General features: G+C 36.0%; 1 protein-coding gene across 30 annotated transcripts in view; it reads right to left on the bottom strand.

The window, feature by feature from the left end:
- Positions 1-16,889, bottom strand: part of PBRM1 (polybromo 1) — a gene marked incomplete at its 3' end in the record, with an annotated part of 92,901 nt that overhangs the window by 50,893 nt on the left and 25,119 nt on the right. For 17 of the 30 annotated variants that reach the window (XM_081282860.1, XM_081282864.1, XM_081282865.1 and 14 more), the window contains 4 exons: positions 12,980-13,193; positions 9,102-9,243; positions 7,908-8,005; positions 5,545-5,589 (listed from right to left, as the gene is read on the bottom strand). In XM_081282860.1, coding sequence (XP_081138986.1) covers positions 5,545-5,589; positions 7,908-8,005; positions 9,102-9,243; positions 12,980-13,193 — 499 coding nt within the window. The remainder of the gene's footprint in view (positions 1-5,544; positions 5,590-7,907; positions 8,006-9,101; positions 9,244-12,979; positions 13,194-16,889) is intronic. The other 13 variants (XM_081282887.1, XM_081282868.1, XM_081282870.1 and 10 more) reach the window with 1 other exon arrangement.

The raw sequence follows: 16,889 nt of genomic DNA, 5'->3' as shown, positions 1-16,889 counted from the left end.
AAAGAAGACTGTCTGTCTGGTTAGTATCTATAGTGGGTTCAAGTCTTTCTTAAATTGATCATGCCAGGGTCAGTCTCCTCTCTTTCTCTGATCAGCACTGCTGTACAATCCCATCCTAACTTAAGGAAGAAAGTCTAGACCCTGGTTCATCTAAACCCTCTATAGAGTAAATTTTCATCTTTGAGCATGAATTCCCATTTGGTTCTCCAAATTCCCTAAGTGAAGTGCAATACTGAGAAATTGATATATGGAACAAAGTACAAGGGCCCCAGATTCAAAAGGGGTCCAGGATGGCAAATGGTCTCATGTCCTATGGAAAACTGGCTCAGAGAGGCTAAATGACTTGTGCAAGGTGAGGTGCTCAGTAAATTATTAGAAGAGATGATCTTTCACTATCACTTCTGCTCAACGTTCTTGTCTTTAGGACAGTGGGAAAGAACTTCTAGCCAGACTCTAACCAGTAGTTTCCAAGAGAACAGTTGGATAGGTAAAACCAAGAAATGACTTCTGACTTAGTTCCTATTCAGCAAACACTCCTAAGCTCCTATAACACAGCACTTAGATGTAACTATGTTTTATCTGTTTCCTATCCTGCAAGGGAAAAATAGTTCATTCCTGAAACAAACTATATGGCTGCATGGGCCTCTTAGTCCAGTCCTATAACTTTGTTTTTAGTTTGCTAACTTGTTAATGAACAAGCCAAAGATATTTTCTCTCCAAGATATGTTTTTCAAACACAGAAACAGAATTCAAATAAAGAACAAAAGTTAAGAAAATAGATATCCTAAATCAGCCTATTTTCTTAGCATCATGGAGCTTAAGGCAAATAGAAAGTGATCTAAAAAAAGAAAAGAGCCTGTTTCCTAGGGTTGGGATCATTCTCATCACTTGCTTAATCTTTTTTTTTTTTAAACCTACCTTTATTTTTATTTTTATGTGCTGAGAATTGAACCCAACACCCCGCACATGCTAGACATGCACTCTACCGCTGAGCCACAATCTCAGCCCACAACTTGCTTAATCTTAACTCTGATAGTCAGCTTTCCTTTGTGGACCTGGGATCATTCCTGCCAATGTGTCCCCCCTCCATTCTTTTTTCTCTGTGTACAGTGAGTATTTATTAGATAATCTAGAAGATTTTTCATCTGGTGGGTATTATTTCTCCAAAGAGACATCCTGGAGTGATGATATGAGAGGAAGAGTTCTCTAATTCTAGGTCTTTGGCAAGTGGATATTGGGACAGAATTGGAACAAAGCTTCAATAGGGCACAGTTCCACATCTGGGCACAGATTAGAATGCAGATGACTTTAACCTTCAGGAAGTCTTTGAAGGAAAATCTCAGAACTTGAGTTTGACATCACAGAAATTCATACCTAAACCATTCAGATCAGATATGGTTTATTTAGGTTTCACATGTGTGGGTTAATTTTTTGGTACTAGTTATGGAACCCAGAGGCGCTTTACCACTGAGTTCCAGCCCTTTTTATTCTTATTTTTAGTTTGAGACACGGTCTCACTAAATTGCCAGGGTTGGCTTTGAACTTGCGATCCTTCTGTTTCAGTCTCCCAAGCTGCTGGGATTACAGGCATGTGCCCCCATGCTTGGCTGTATGGGCTAATTTTAAAAGGAAGACACAAAGGGCTTTTGGCTAAGGCTCAGTGGTAGAGCCCTTGCCTAGCATATTGCAAGATTCTGAGTATGATCCCTAGCATCACAAAACCAAAACTAAAACCAAAACCAAACCAAACCAAACCAAATCAAAGACACCAGAACTCAATTTGAAGCCCTGAGCTTAAAAAAATCTCAATTGACCCAGAATGAAAACAGTCCTCATTACCAGAATTCCAGGCAGCCTAACAGTCAAGGCCCTGACCCTGATCTAGGAGGAAATCAGCCCTACTGCCTCAGCATATCACTCCCAATAAACCATTAGAATTTTTCTGTATGAAGCTACAAATACTCTGGTGTGGGACTGAATCTAGGGCAGATTTTTAAAGAGAAGGAAAGTTTTTACTTGAAATTTCCCAGCAAAGTAAAAGAAGGGCAAGTCAATTTTTCCAATGCCAGTAATTCTTGACACCACCAGACAGTTCTGAATGAAATATACCCAGGATATAAAATCTAGTTGTATATGAGAAATTTTTCTGATAACTATAATTTATTATTTTAGTAGTCATAGTACAAACAGTATCCTTTCTCCATTTGTATCATTTACTCTAGAGAGTGATATCTAATTGTTTCCATCCTCAAAGGCAAACAAAACTTCTGTATTACTAGGGTCTTTATAATCTTCTTTGAACAAATTCAGGTTTTTTATTTTCTTTACCTTTTCCCAGATCCTTATATCGAGACTGAGAACCATGGTCCACTAATTTTAATTTGGCTGCCAGAAAAAACTAAGAGATAAACTTCATACTATTTATAATAGTTGTATTAGCCTGGCTGGCTGATATGTTTATCTCTTTCTAATAAGGACACTGAACCTTATCATATCCATGAATTCTGAAATCTTCAAATACTTTTTTTTTTTTTTTAATTAACCAGAGATTGAATCCAGGGGCACTTAACCACTGAGCAACAACCCCAGCACACACACACACACACACACACACTGCCCTCGCTTTTCAATTTTGCAACAGGGTCTTGCTAAGTTGTGTAGGGCATCACTAAATTGCTGGACCTAGCTTTGAACTTGTGATCCTCTTGCCTAAGCCTCCTTACAGGTGTGCACCATTGCATTGGCTCTTACTTTTTGAATAAGAAAAACTCTACATTATAAAAACCTATCATAGTCCATTAGCTACTGTTTTCAATGTCACTTGGCTTTTCAGATTCTTCTTAGAACCCCTGTATACATCCTACTTCACTGCCTTCAATTCCTTAACTATGACTACTTCTCCATTTTGGGAAAAGTACATAAAACTAAATGCCACACCCTGTAACTTGCACAATCATTTTTTAAAAAAATATATATCAGCATCTTTGAACATAGAAAGTAAAATTTATCTCAAGGGAATCCAAAACCAAGGCTGTTAATTATTGTGCACTCAAGGAAGGGGCCATATTTAAGTGAATACTAAGTTAGAGATAACAGATACTGTTGTTATATATATATATATACACACACACACACACACACACAATTGTAGAATTTTACAGATGGGCCATAAAGAGTCCTATCCTAACAAAACCAGTGTATTATAGCAAATTTCAGATATATGAAAGAAAAGTGTCTTATGAAATTGGTGCGTTTTCTAATTTGTACAAAGATTATGTGCTACTAAGGGCTCTGTTCTGAATTCCTTATTTTCTAGGATCAACACAATCCTCCTGAACCCAACCCAATCTGAAACATCAGAATCATAACCATTTTTGCTCTTCTCAGCTTATCAACAATTTCCAGAAGACTTCACAGACCTTCTAGATCTGATATTCTTTCAACTGTTCATACATGTTTTAGTCTCAACCCTAATCTTTGTAACTGACCACTTTCTCAAATTTCCTTACCATCATTCTTTCTCTGAAGCTATTATTTTTATATGTACTCAATTTATAGTTAAAACAATTATCACTTCTATCATGCTAAATACTATGTACTGTAATTTAAGCCTCAAACTCTAAGATTCAGGTACAATTAATTATTAACTATGTAGAAGTAAAAACTGAGACCTAAAGACCAAATGAATAAGGCCACAAAGTGAATAATCAGAACACTTCAATCAGATAATATGTGGCTTTCATCATGTCCCTCACTTTCCCAAAAGCTGGCTGGCACTAAAAGCCTCATTAATCACATTTGACCAACAGGCTTCAAAGTCTCCTGGCACTTAACTCCCTGGCTTGAGAGTGTCAGTGGTGCTTGTTAAGCTAAGTAAATCAAAGGTTCTTTTTTGCAATATTTGGAATTGAATGCAGAGGTTCATGCATGGTAGGCAAGCAATCTACCACTGAGCTACATCCTCAGACATTTTTGTTTTTGGAGAAAGGGTCTTGCTAAGTTGTCAAGGCTGGCTTTGAACTTTTGATACTTTTGCCTCAGCCTCCCAAGTAGCTGGAATGTACCATCATGCCTGGCCACAGGTTAGTTCTTTTATAAAGCATACAGAAATTCATTCTAAAGTAGTCAAGGCTTTAGAACAAAACGTTTCATTCACATTTTCCAATGAGATTTGGAAAAGAACAAAATGAAATCTACCGTGTCCCAATATCAACAGGCACAACTTCCAAAAACAAACCTAGTAAATATAAGAACTCACTTCATATAGGCCCAGTTGTAAGTTTTACACATATTAACTCAGCTTTACAACTGAGTCCTCAGAGCAATCCTATATTGGGATTGTCACAACTCCTTTTTCAAGTAAGGAAGTTGAAATGAGGCTTACATTCCAGAGCTAATAAGAACAGCTGGTATTTGAATTTAAGCACGTGGTCTCTAGAGCTTGGTTCATAACACCATCCCATGAGGTCCCCTATTTCTACTTCCAATAACTCCTAGAGCTTGGTGCCACATATTATGAATGATACAAAAGAATAGAGCCTCTGGTATTTTTTAAAATTTATCATCTCATAAAAAACGTTTCTTAGGGAAAATCCTGGGTGGTATATGCATATGTAGATATGTAAAATGGATTACATATGGCAGTAACATGTAGGCAACTTTAGAACAGTTAGCTTTCAAGGAAAAACAAGGTGGGGAAATAACTTTCCTAAAACTATCTAGGCAATCAGGACATTTTAAAAAGTATACCTACATAGTTGTATGCACTATACAGTTCTTTTTTTATGCTGATTCCATTCAGTTGTTTTCAACCTCTCTCCTTCCCTGGCCACTAAATCCCTGGCAAGTAAAAGAAATGACTAAATGTTCTCCTATATGATCTGTAACAGCAGGGTCTAGTGTTCTGTAAGCAAATGACACTGAATATCAGATGGCAAACATGAAAACAAAAGCACTACACGATTATCATTAGCAACGTGACATGGCAATTCATAGACTTTAAAATCATAAGTATCATGCAAAGGAATGGAGTTTTAAAGAAATAACACATGGACAGATCAGAGATTGAGAAAATGTATCCATGCTCAAGAAGCATTAGCCCAATGCACAAGTGCCCACATGCACTGACTTCATCTGGATTATCATTGTTAATTTTGTAATTTTGATCCCTCCACCACTCCCAATCACTAAAAAATGTCCCTGAAAGGGAATCAGCACCAGTCAGTCCCTATTACAAATAATGCCACCGTACGTATTAGCAATCTCTACCTTTTACTGTAGCACAATGATTGGTGAGGAGGCTTTTTGGCCCTGGCAAAGCCAGCAACAAATTAAGGCTAGTATTGAACATATCTAAGTTAGCCAATTCTCATCTTATTTATTAGACTTCTAGACAGTGTTTCTTTCTGTATTTGTAAAATAAACTAGCACCCCAAACACTTTTGTTACATGCTTAAGGCTTCACTTTTCACCTTTAGTACTGACCATGACACAGAAGAATTATACTTTTAAAAATATTTTTACACATAAAAAAGGACTGCACACCTGGATAGCCTCCTGAGACCCAACATCTCACTGTCATGAGTGTTCCTGGGAAAGCAGAAATAAACATTACATGTGTAGAGAAATAAAACAAGCAACATTGGAGGGTCATGCACAAACCAAATATGGTTGAGAAAAAGAGGATTATTCAGTCCAAAGCATAAAAGATCTTAATACTTAGAACATTTTAACATGGAAGACAGAAAATAGATTTTTAGGAAGAGGAATGGGGAGGGGGGGAAGAATGCACTCCCAGAATAAAGAGAACACACCCATAATCATTTTTTTTTTCACTCTTTGGTATTAAAAAAGAAAAAAAAAGGCAAAGATAGAATCATACACAATACTTAGGAGTCAAGTTGCAAAAGTTGGCCCTAAGTTCTCTGGCCAAGCTTAACTCAACCTTCGAGGCTACAGTTTGCCTGACTTCTGGAGAAGTCTATTTCTTATTACCAAAGCCTCTCAACATAACTACATTCTGAAAGACTCATCACTTTATTTCCTTTGTTACAGACCAAAGTACAGGACTTAATTCTCTCAATCTTTTAAGGTACATTCATGCTTTCATCTTAAACCCAAGTTTGTTCTTTCACTGCTTTGGTAGATGAATTATAGTTGTTCTCTTATTTCTGTCTTTCACTTTGTCATATAAAATACTTCCTAGAAAACCTGTTCATATAGAGACTTTTTGTCTGAAATGGAATGGAATCTTTTTTTTTTTTTTTTGGTGATGGTACTGAGGATTGAACCCAGGGTGCTTCGCTGCTGAGCTATATCCCCAGCCCTTTTTTTATTTTTTAATTTTAAGACAGGGTCTTGATAAATTGCTGAGGCTAGCCTCAAACTTGCAAAACCTCCTGCCTCAGCCTCCCAAGAAGTTGGGATTATAGGTGTGTTCCACCACACCCTGCCAAGGGAGTTCATAATTGTAATAACATAATGCTTAAGTTTGTTTTTTACAGGAGGTTTTAGGGCAATAATTTTCATTTCATCTACTTGGGTGTCCCACAAACTACAAGCCACAGAGATGTAATTTTTAAAGACTGGCTTGGGTTTATGCTTCCTTGGAACTCTTCTCTTAACTACTTAAGAGCTCTCTTTTCATCCAGTGCTGGCACTAACTGTATCATCACTTTTGCCTCCATTACCTTCTTTTGCCTGAGAAGTTTTTATCTTTGATTGGTGACTGATCTGGAAAACACAGGTGATGCTGAAGTAGAGTTATATAATTACACTCAAAGATGTTCTTGATTTGATGTCTCTGATCTGGTTTCACATTTTTCCTCCGTAGTCCCTGGTATAACAAGGAATTAAGAACTTGGAAGGATGAAATTCATAGGCTAGTGACGGAGGAGACTCACATCTCAGGGCACACCACTCAATTTAGTTACCACGGCATAGCATTGCAAAGTCATTTTCAGAGCTAAAAAAATTTTCCCAAATGTCCTTTAAAAGAGGGAAAGACAGGATAGCTTCTATTTTCTAAACCACTTTTTAAAATCTTCTGATCTTAGCAGATCTTTTAATGTATGTATGGAACTGTGTCTACAGCTACTAATGACTTCTTCATTCAGTTTTGACTCTGTCAAGCCCTGCTATCAGAGTAGCTTATTCCTTGTTTAAGGTACCCTCCCTAGACTCACTGCTGCTGCAAAGACTGTAAGGCAGTAGGGTTTAAAGAAGACTACAGTGTTCCACAATGATCAGGCCACAGAAACTCCATGTGCATGATTCCTTATAGGAGCCCAGTTTCAGAATCTCACAATAAGATCCCCTTCCACAAAACCCATGAGAGGAAGAAAGGGTTAGGGAAGTTGAAAGAAAGATTAAGAAGAAAACCAAAAAAACATCCAAATATCTAGCTTAACATTTTACGAACTATAAGAAGTTATGATGATTTTACACAATCTGACATTCTTAAAATCACAAATAAAGATCAAACTAAAAAGGAAAAATAAAAGGTAAGGAGCAATGACTTACTTCACTGTAGCGGTAGAACTGAATTCTCCTTACCTTTCCTAATTCATATTACATCTTTGTAATTCACTATGTAGAAATTACCTAAATTAGATTTAAGTGGCAATCTTAAAAAGCCATCTTACTATCTTTATCTGGATAGTAAAAATTACATGTTTGCCAAAGTGCATATGTAGGTATCTTTTTTCCCCTGTGTCATCTAAAAGCAATGTGGTACTTAAAGAAAAATAATAACAACTAATTATCCAATTTATAAATGAATTCCAAAAGATGTTATCAAATATTTCAAACTTATAATCAATACTTCACCACTTTAAAAAATATTTTTTCTGTACTTATCTAAAATAAACAGGAACTGAGTTAGTTCCAGCTATGAGAAGATCATATACCTTTTTCTTTTGGCACTACCAGTATCAGAGGTGGCTGAAGAGATCATGCTGTCTCCATCCTCTATGTCATCTCTTCTGGCAAGCTCTTTCTTCTTTGTCTATAACAAAGCAGGTTTCAGGAGTCAGACTTACTCTGTTGAACACATGTTAAAGAGCTAGACATGTCAGATTCATTCAGAAAATACCACGTAGCATGCACAAAATTAAAGATACATTAAATATTTTTAATAACCCAGTTTAACAAAAGCCTGCATGACAGAAAAGTAGGTTAAAAAAATGGATCCAGAGAGTTAAAGAATCAATGTTAGCTACAGCATTTAAGACTACAAAAGGATTTAACTGGTTAAAAGCACTAAGGCAAGTTGTAGGACACCTTGTTTTGGTGGCCAACTCGAAGGTGATCTCTGGCACCCATGACTTCTAAAGAGACAGTGAAGTTAAGAAAAAAGTTGAATCTTTGAAAGGTCAAAAGAGATCTATTTTTTAACACATGCATTTTTAAAGATTTTCTGCCAAAGACAGATGAAAGTCCAACCACAACAGGCATGGGAAATATACACATACACACACACAGTACTGCGGAACAAATGCCTGACATTCACTAAGAAGTGCAATATTGATTATACAAAATGAAGAGAACCTATGGGTGCTTTAGTTGCTTCCTTGTGTTAAGATTATCTTTCTAAAAAAGATTCTACCAAAAACTGTGAGATAAATTCAGTTTCTTATCTACTATTTTGTCTTAAAACCCCTAGATGGCCAGTGACTTCAGGTACCCTCAAAGGTGTACTTTCAGGGAGGATCTGTTAAAACTCTTGGGACCTTATACAATGAATAATTATCTTTCAGATGCCTTTTCTTCTAGACTAGTCCCATTTTAACAGAGACAAAGTCTAGAACCAAAAAAATAAAACCTAAATGACAGAATATCATCTAGGATTAAAGGGTAATTTCCCTACAATCCTAAAATTACTCAGGAGATTCCTCTATTCATGAAGCTTACTCCTTTCTAAATTATTACTTCTCCTCAAAATGGTCGTAACAATTCTAAAATAATAGTTAGCAGTACTGTGGTTGAAATGAATGACTTGATAATGTTGGGGGAAATCATTCATCTTAAAAGAACACACTCAATAAACATAATACTATTTTGATGATACATACAACAAATTTAGCAAAACTAAGAAATCATACCTGCATGACTTGCTGCAATTTTAGAACTCGTTTATAGATGGCTGAATTGGGAACATTATAGCGCTTGGCATTTTCAAACATTAAATTCAGATCACACTCCAAATGATCTAAAGTTTCATATTCTTGGTTCTTTAATTTTGTTCTGTGAAAGACAAATAAATGGCTAGTACGTTCCACTTTGAAAATGATGAAATACTTTTTCTTCCTGAAAGTCCAATGCAAAAATCCTTACAAGCATTCCACAGTATCTTCACTAGTGATAGTGGTTAGAAGCCTTGCAAGTGACTGTGTTAAGATAAAAAGGAGGGGGCTGGAGATATAGCTCAGTTGGTAGAATGCTTGCCTCACATGCCTAGGGCCCTGGGTTCAATCCCCAGTACCACCACCAAAAAAAAAAAAAAAAAAAAAAAAAAAGATAAAAAAGGAGGCATGCCAGGCCTGGTGGCACATGCCTGAACCCCAGTGACTTGGGAGGCTGAACCAGGAGGATTTCAAGTTTGATGCCAGCTCTGGCAACTTGGTTAGGCCATCTCAAAACAAAAATGAAAAAGCTGGGGATGTAGTTCATTAGCAGAGCATCACTGGGTTCAATCCCTAATGGAAAAACCCTGATCATGGATAACAAGTAACTTTAAGAAGAAATAAAATTAGAGAGATTTTAGGGCTGGGGATGTGGCTCAAGCGGTAGTGTGCTCGCCTAGCATGTGTGCGGCCCGGGTTCGATCCTCAGCACCACATAAAAACAAAGATGTTGTGTCCACTGATAACTAAAAAATAAATATTAAAATTCCCTCTCTCTCTCTCTCTCTTTAAAAAAAAAAAAATTAGAGAGATTTTAAACTACCTCAATGAAGAATCATGGAGAACTACCCATTTCTGAAAATAAGAGGACATTTCAACCCGGTATAGTGGTGCATGCCTATAATCCTGCTGCTGAGGAAAAGGATCACAAGCTCTAAGCCAGCCTTAGCAACTCAGTAAGAACCTGCCTCAAAATATAAAATAAAAAAGATGGGGGTGTAGGAGGTGTAGTTCAGTGGCAGAGTCCCCCCGAGTTAAATCCCCAGCATTGGGGTTAGGAAAGAGGCTGAATATTTTAGTTCATGCAGGTTAAAATAATAATAATAATAATGGCAATGCCATGAAGAAATATCTGGAAAGATATTTACTCAAGGAAGATATAAAAGGATAGCTTAATTGATTTTCCAATGGTAAATGAGAGGTAAATTTGTCAGAATCCATTTATTGCTATCCTCCAATATAAGTTATTACAAACTATGATGGCCTAAGCTGAGGTTTTTGCTTATTTTACTTAAAAGTCCTAAGTAAAAAGATAGGTTAGACACTACTGCTATTAATAATACCAGTTCTTTGAAAGGCCTTATGTACTTTGTGCTAAATGAAGAATCACTGTTTGCTCTAACTCTATGTAGACAGAATAAACTTTTTTTTCTTTTTTTAAGGATAAACTCTTAAATCTTGATTGAAGCACCTGCATTTTAGTCATCAAAATCACAAAAATATTATTAAAGAACCAAAATGTGTGAAAACAGTTTCACTGAATCAATGGAGATTCCAAATTTTTTCTTAGAACAGAATTGTCTGTTATGCATGTAAAGCTTTACTTAAAATTTAACAAAATACTATTCAGATTCTGTGTAGCACTTAAGGAATACAAATATTAGAAAACATATCTGAAAGGGGGAAAAAAACAAAACAAAAACTAAGCATAAATTCAGTCCTCACTACCAGCTTATGCAGCTAGCACCAGAGTTTATTAATCTTATTCCTGCCAAATCAAAAAATGCTAAGTGTTCTCAACACCTAAAAGAATCCAAATTTGCAAACAACAACTTAACAGATCTTCAGAGATTTATCAGACTAAAGCTAATCAATTGAGACTTGGAGTGAAGGAAGAGAGAAAATGGAAATAAACACGGGGAAAACAAATCCCAGCACAGTGAAAAGTGGCATGAGGTACCACACTAGCTCCTACTCACTTCTGTGTGTGGGCCTGGGGATCAAAGCCAGGTACATGTTAAGCAAGTACTTTACTTTTGAGCTATCTCTCAGCTCTAGTTTTGCATTCTCAAACTTTTTTTTTTTTTAGTACTGAAGATTGAACCCAGGGGTGTTATACCACTGAGCCACATCCATAGCCCTTTTTAAAAATTTACTTCTATTTTTTTATCTTTATTTATTTTTATGTGGTGTTGAGGATCGAACCCAGGATCTCACACTTGCAGGGCAAGTGTTCTACCATTTAGCTACAGCCCCAGGCCCCTTTTTTTAATTTTTGAGATAGGGTCTTGTTAAATTGCTTAGGGCCTTTCTAAACTGCTAAGGCGGTCTTGAGCTTGCAATCTTCCTGTCTCAGCCTCAAGAATAGGTGGGATTATAGGAATGTGCCACTACATCTGGCTATCCATCCATTCTTTATTGCTTTTGGGGACACTCAACTATCTTCCTTCTGCCAATTAATCTTCCTAGGACTATTCATATTGTAGACATTAGATGCATGTGGCTACTGAGATTAAATTCAAATACAATTTAAAATCAACTTCCTTAGTGGCACTAGCCTCATTTCAAATGCTCAACAGCCACATATGACTAGTGACTATCATATTGGATAACATAGGCAATAAAACATTTCCATTTTTGCAGAAAGTTCTATTGGATAGCACTGCCCTACACTTCACTGCTGCTCTACATAGCATACATAGAAGGGAGTCCAGGCACAGCAAGTTTCTTAGTAGGCACCATGGGTTCTGTGACCCAAGAAGGGATTAGACATCCTACATATTGACCCTTCAAAATGTTAGTGTACTACCATCTAGGCCCAAATCACTTCCCTATTTCTCACCCACTCCTACTGGGGTGTCCACAAAACTGACATGGCGGGCGGTGTTGGGGCGGGGGGGATGTGTGTGCTGAAATAGTGACTTAACAAAGCAAAGTTTACATCAGAAAATTCCAACTTGGAAGAAGGCTATTTTCCATTGCCCATTCATGTTGGTGCCGAGTACCTTCAAAATGTGCTGCAACTTCTCAGGGATCACTACAGACACAGTGGCAACAGCAGTAGCAGTGTCTAAACCTCCTATGGAAGCCCTCTGTTCTCTCTCTCTTTTTGTGAACCAGGGATTCAACCCAAGGCCCCTTAACCACCGAGCCACATCCCCAACCCTTTTTATTTTTTATCTTGAGACAGGGTCTCATTAAATTGCTCAAGGCCTCATACTAAGTTGCTAAGGCTGGCTTTGAACTTACGATCCTCCTGCCTCAGCATCTCAAGCTGGGATTACAGGCATGTACCACTGAGCCTGGCCCTCTGCCTATTTTTAAATTGGGATTTTTTTTTTTTTTAACTGTTGTTATGATTTCTTACCATTGTTAATGATACTGTAGTGGTTTAAGTATTCTGTCTGGCTGAATTGCCAAATGATCATTTTCTAACTGTATGCATGAGTTCAAGATCTGCCTGGGTAACAGAGTAAGATCCCATCTCAAAAAAAAAAAAAAAAAAAAAAAAAAGCAGAACAAAACAAACATTTTCTAAACAGGAAAGGGAATCCAAGATGGAACCATCTTTCAAGTACGGTTTCAGCTAATAAGTTCTCCAAGAATTGACTTTGCTTATTCTGATGATTCAACTATCAATATAAAATTTAAATATGGTTTAACTACCATAATTAAAGTATCAATGAAAGGTGTAAGCAGGAAAGTTTTTGTACTTTGTTCTTAATCAAAAGACAAACAAATGGTTAGGTAAAAAGTTTACTTTTAAAATCCTTATCCATTTTAGGAAACAATAATATATATGCAGGCTAGACCATAAGAAAACAGATTTACACAGAGTAATACAGAAAAGATCTTACCTAATCTGTTGTAGTGATATGGGCATTTTAATTTGCTGGTAATAATCAGGATATTTCTTCTTTGAAGGCAAATGGAAAAAAGGTTCAGCTATTAGCTGCCCTTGGTTATTCCGACAGCTCCTAACTGTGTCATACAGCTGATAAAAGGGATTTGAAACATCCATAAAGGAAGTGATGCTCTCTGCTTCTGACTCTCCTTCTTCATAACGTGCAGCTAGAAAGACAAAAAACAAGTATTCACAGGGGAAGAAAGTAATAAAGCATGAAATAACCATATTTTATAGCTCCTTCAACAGACCTATATATATATTTGAAAATTTTTAAAAATAGTCTATAATCTCCATTAAAGATGATGCTAAGGATGCATGCTTAGAGAAATGTTTCATAGAACTATATGTTTAGAGAAACATTTCACAGAAATAAAATGCTAAATAGTAAAAGTTATACTGGTTATAAAAGGTTGCAAAATAGTTTTTCTTTTTTTTTTTTTTTAAAGAGAGAGTAAGAGAGGAGAGAGAGTGAGAGAGAGAGAATTTTTAATATTTATTTTTTAGTTCTCGGCGGACACAACATCTTTGTTGGTATGTGGTGCTGAGGATCGAACCCGGGCCGCACGCATGCCAGGCGAGCGCACTACCGCTTGAGCCACATCCCCAGCCCGCAAAATAGTTTTTCTTTCTGGGCTCTCCTCAGAGACTCCTTGGCATGCATGGTCAAAAGAAGGAAGAAATCTTTCAGAGACTTCAGAACTAAAATAATACCATGAAGTTCAGGGCTACAGTTTGGATTTGAAATGTCCCTCAAAGCCCTATGTGTTAAAGGCTTATCCCCTAGAGTGGTGCTATTGAGAGGTAGTGGAAACTTTTAACAGGTGGAGCCTAGTGAAGTGCTGCCTCACCACGGGTCTGATCATATGCTAGAACATCCAGAACTGAGTCAAAATAAAGTATTTTCATAAGTTGATTATCTCAGATATTTGTTACAATAGAAAGCTGCTAACACATTTAGAATAGTATAAATTTACATTAGGCCGATAATGTCAGACATGATTTAACCTTAAGTCTCTGTGACTTTGCCCAATTGATTTATACCATCCCTGATGAATGATGTATTCCTTATAGAGGGAATTTTTAAATAGATGCTAAATCATAAAAACACCACAAAAATTAAAACACAGAATCATCTTCAGATTTTGCTCAGTTCCCTGATTTCTTAAATAGTGCATAAAGATCACAGTTTAAATTGTTTTGGCTGGATCACAATAACCATAATTGCTATGTACTCCTCCCAGGTAAGACCAACAATCATTTATTAAGTACTTAAGTTGGGCTAAAAACTTGATAAGCACAAGCCTTAGGCAGTCCTAATACCACCACATGAAACAGATATTTTTGTTATTTTTTCAAATGAGAAAACTGGGCAAAAGAGATTAACAACTTATACAATGTCATTCATCCTATAAAGCTGTCAGATGAGATTTTAATACAGTCATAGAGCTAGCTAGAAGCAGACAAGGATTTGAAACTAGTCATCATCTCTGATATTTCCTATAAAGAGTTTACACATCTTTTGTTGGATATATACCTAATTTTCTTTTTGTGCCTATTCCAGAGGATTTTTGCGTAATGATCTTATATCTGCAACTTATTATTTTTTATTCATTTTAGTAATTTATTTGAAGAGTTTGAGTAGAAAAAAAAAATCTGTCAACTACAATATGTATGTATCTTTCTTCTTTTCCTCATACATTAACTGTTGTAACTGTAGGCTGTGTAGTACTTTTTCACTAAAAAATGTAACAGAATTCTTACCCTATTTCTAACATTTCTCCCTTAAAAAGAGAAATGCCTTTTATCAGCTTAGGAAAAGTCTCCTTAGTTTGCTAAGAATTTTCATCATGAATGAGAATTGTAGTATTTATCAAATATATGTGATGAGCCAATTGTATGGTTTTATTTAATGTTAATGCAGTAAATGGTACTTTATCTTTTCTAATGTTGAACAAACCTAGTATTTCTGGAATAAATCCAACTGTGTCATCATGTATTATATACACTGACAGATACAGTATGCTTCTAATTGGTTTTGATATTTAGGTTATATTAGATTCACAGAGTGAACTAGAAGCTCATTTCATCTACTGTGCAGATGTTTTAATAAAATTCTGTTGTCCAAGAGAGTGAAATGCAGTGGCAGAGTGTGAGGCCCTGGGTTCAATCTTCAGCACTGAGGTAAAAATTATAAATCTTCTTTCTTAAATGTTTGGCTTGGTGTTTTCTATGTGGGAAGGTTTTTTATTTGTTTTTGCTTGGTTTTTTTTTTTTTTTTGCTTGTTTTGTTCAGGGCTGAGGATGAACCAGGGACATATATACTCTAGCCTGTGGGAAGATTTTTAACTGATAATTTAATTCTTTACTGGTTCTATGAATAATCTCAGCCTTTAATTTTTTTTTTTTTTTGGTACCAGGGATTGAACCCAGAGGGCACCTAACCACTGAGCCACATCCCCAGTCCTTTTATTTTTCACTTTGAAATAGGGTGTCCCTAGATTGTTTACAGCCTCACTAAGTTGCTGAGGCTGGCTTTAAATCTGTGATCCTTGGGCCTCAGCCTCAGGAGCAGTGTGGAATACAGGCATGTGCCACCAAGCCTGGCTTAATTTTTTAATCAGTTTTACACATTTAACATTTTCTAGGAATTTTTTCATTTAAATTTTTAAATGTATATGCTGTAAATACATTTTAATTTAATCTCTATATGTCTCTCTCCTAATATTATTTATTTACCTCTTATGTTTTTCTCTTGATAATTCCAACATAAACTTATTTTATTAATAGTCTTAACAAAATAACTTTTCACCCCATTAATTTTTTCCATTATAGGTTTCTTTTTTAATGAATTAAATTTCTGCTATTAGCTTTATAACTCATTTTTTCTAACTTCAAAATTATCTTATTATTTACTAATGTTGGATGCGTAGCTCATTCCTTCAGGTGCTTTTCTAAAGAGAAGCATTCAGACTTATGAGATTCCTTCTGAATTATCACTTCAGCTACACCCAATTAGTTCTGATGCATTATTTCATTGTTGCAATTGTTTAGTTTTAAGTATTTTAAATTTCTGAGATAATTCTTCTTTTAGCCTATGTGTTTATTTTAAAATTTCTGATGTTTAGACTTTTAAATTCTATTCATTGTTAGTTGATGTCTTAGCTGCACTTATCAGAAATGGGGGCTATATAACACCTAATCTTTATTGAAATTTGTTTTGAGTAGATGGTCAGTTTTTATAAATATGAACCTAGGAAGAATGTGTGTTCTTTAAATGTAGAATACATATGATAAGCTGAATAATAACTACCAATATATTCTCATGTCTTAGTCAATAGAACCTCTAAATGTTACCTTATACCAACAGGGACTTTGTGAATGTGATTAATAATCTTGACATGAGAAGATTAACCTGAATTAATCTGTGAATTATGTGGGTGTGCCCTTAAATGTAATCAAGAGGATCCTAACAAGAGGGAAGCAACAAGGTCAAAGCAGTAAGAAGAAGGGACAACAGATGCAGAAGTTGGAAAGATGCAGTTTGAAGATAGAGAAAAGGGGCCACAAGCCAAGTACAGATAGTCTTCAGAAGCAGAAAAAGCAAGAAAATACATTCTCCCCTAAAATATCTGGAAAACTGGCTTGCTGACCCCTAGATTTTAGACTTCTGATCTCCAGAACTGTAAGAAAAAATTTATTTTACACCACTAAGCTTGCGGTAACTCATTTCAATAGCATCATACTTATGAGGAAGTAGATTCAATTTTTCTACTTATCTAGCAAACGAGAGAAGAGGAATTCTGTTGGACGGGTATTGTTTTCAAATTCTCCGTAAAGTTCCATCTTCTTGATTTACATAT

This window comes from Spermophilus citellus (genome assembly GCF_964194105.1).
Source record: "Spermophilus citellus genome assembly, chromosome: 3".
Classification (NCBI taxonomy): Eukaryota; Metazoa; Chordata; class Mammalia; order Rodentia; family Sciuridae; genus Spermophilus; species Spermophilus citellus.
This window is presented reverse-complemented; position numbering and strand designations above follow the sequence as displayed.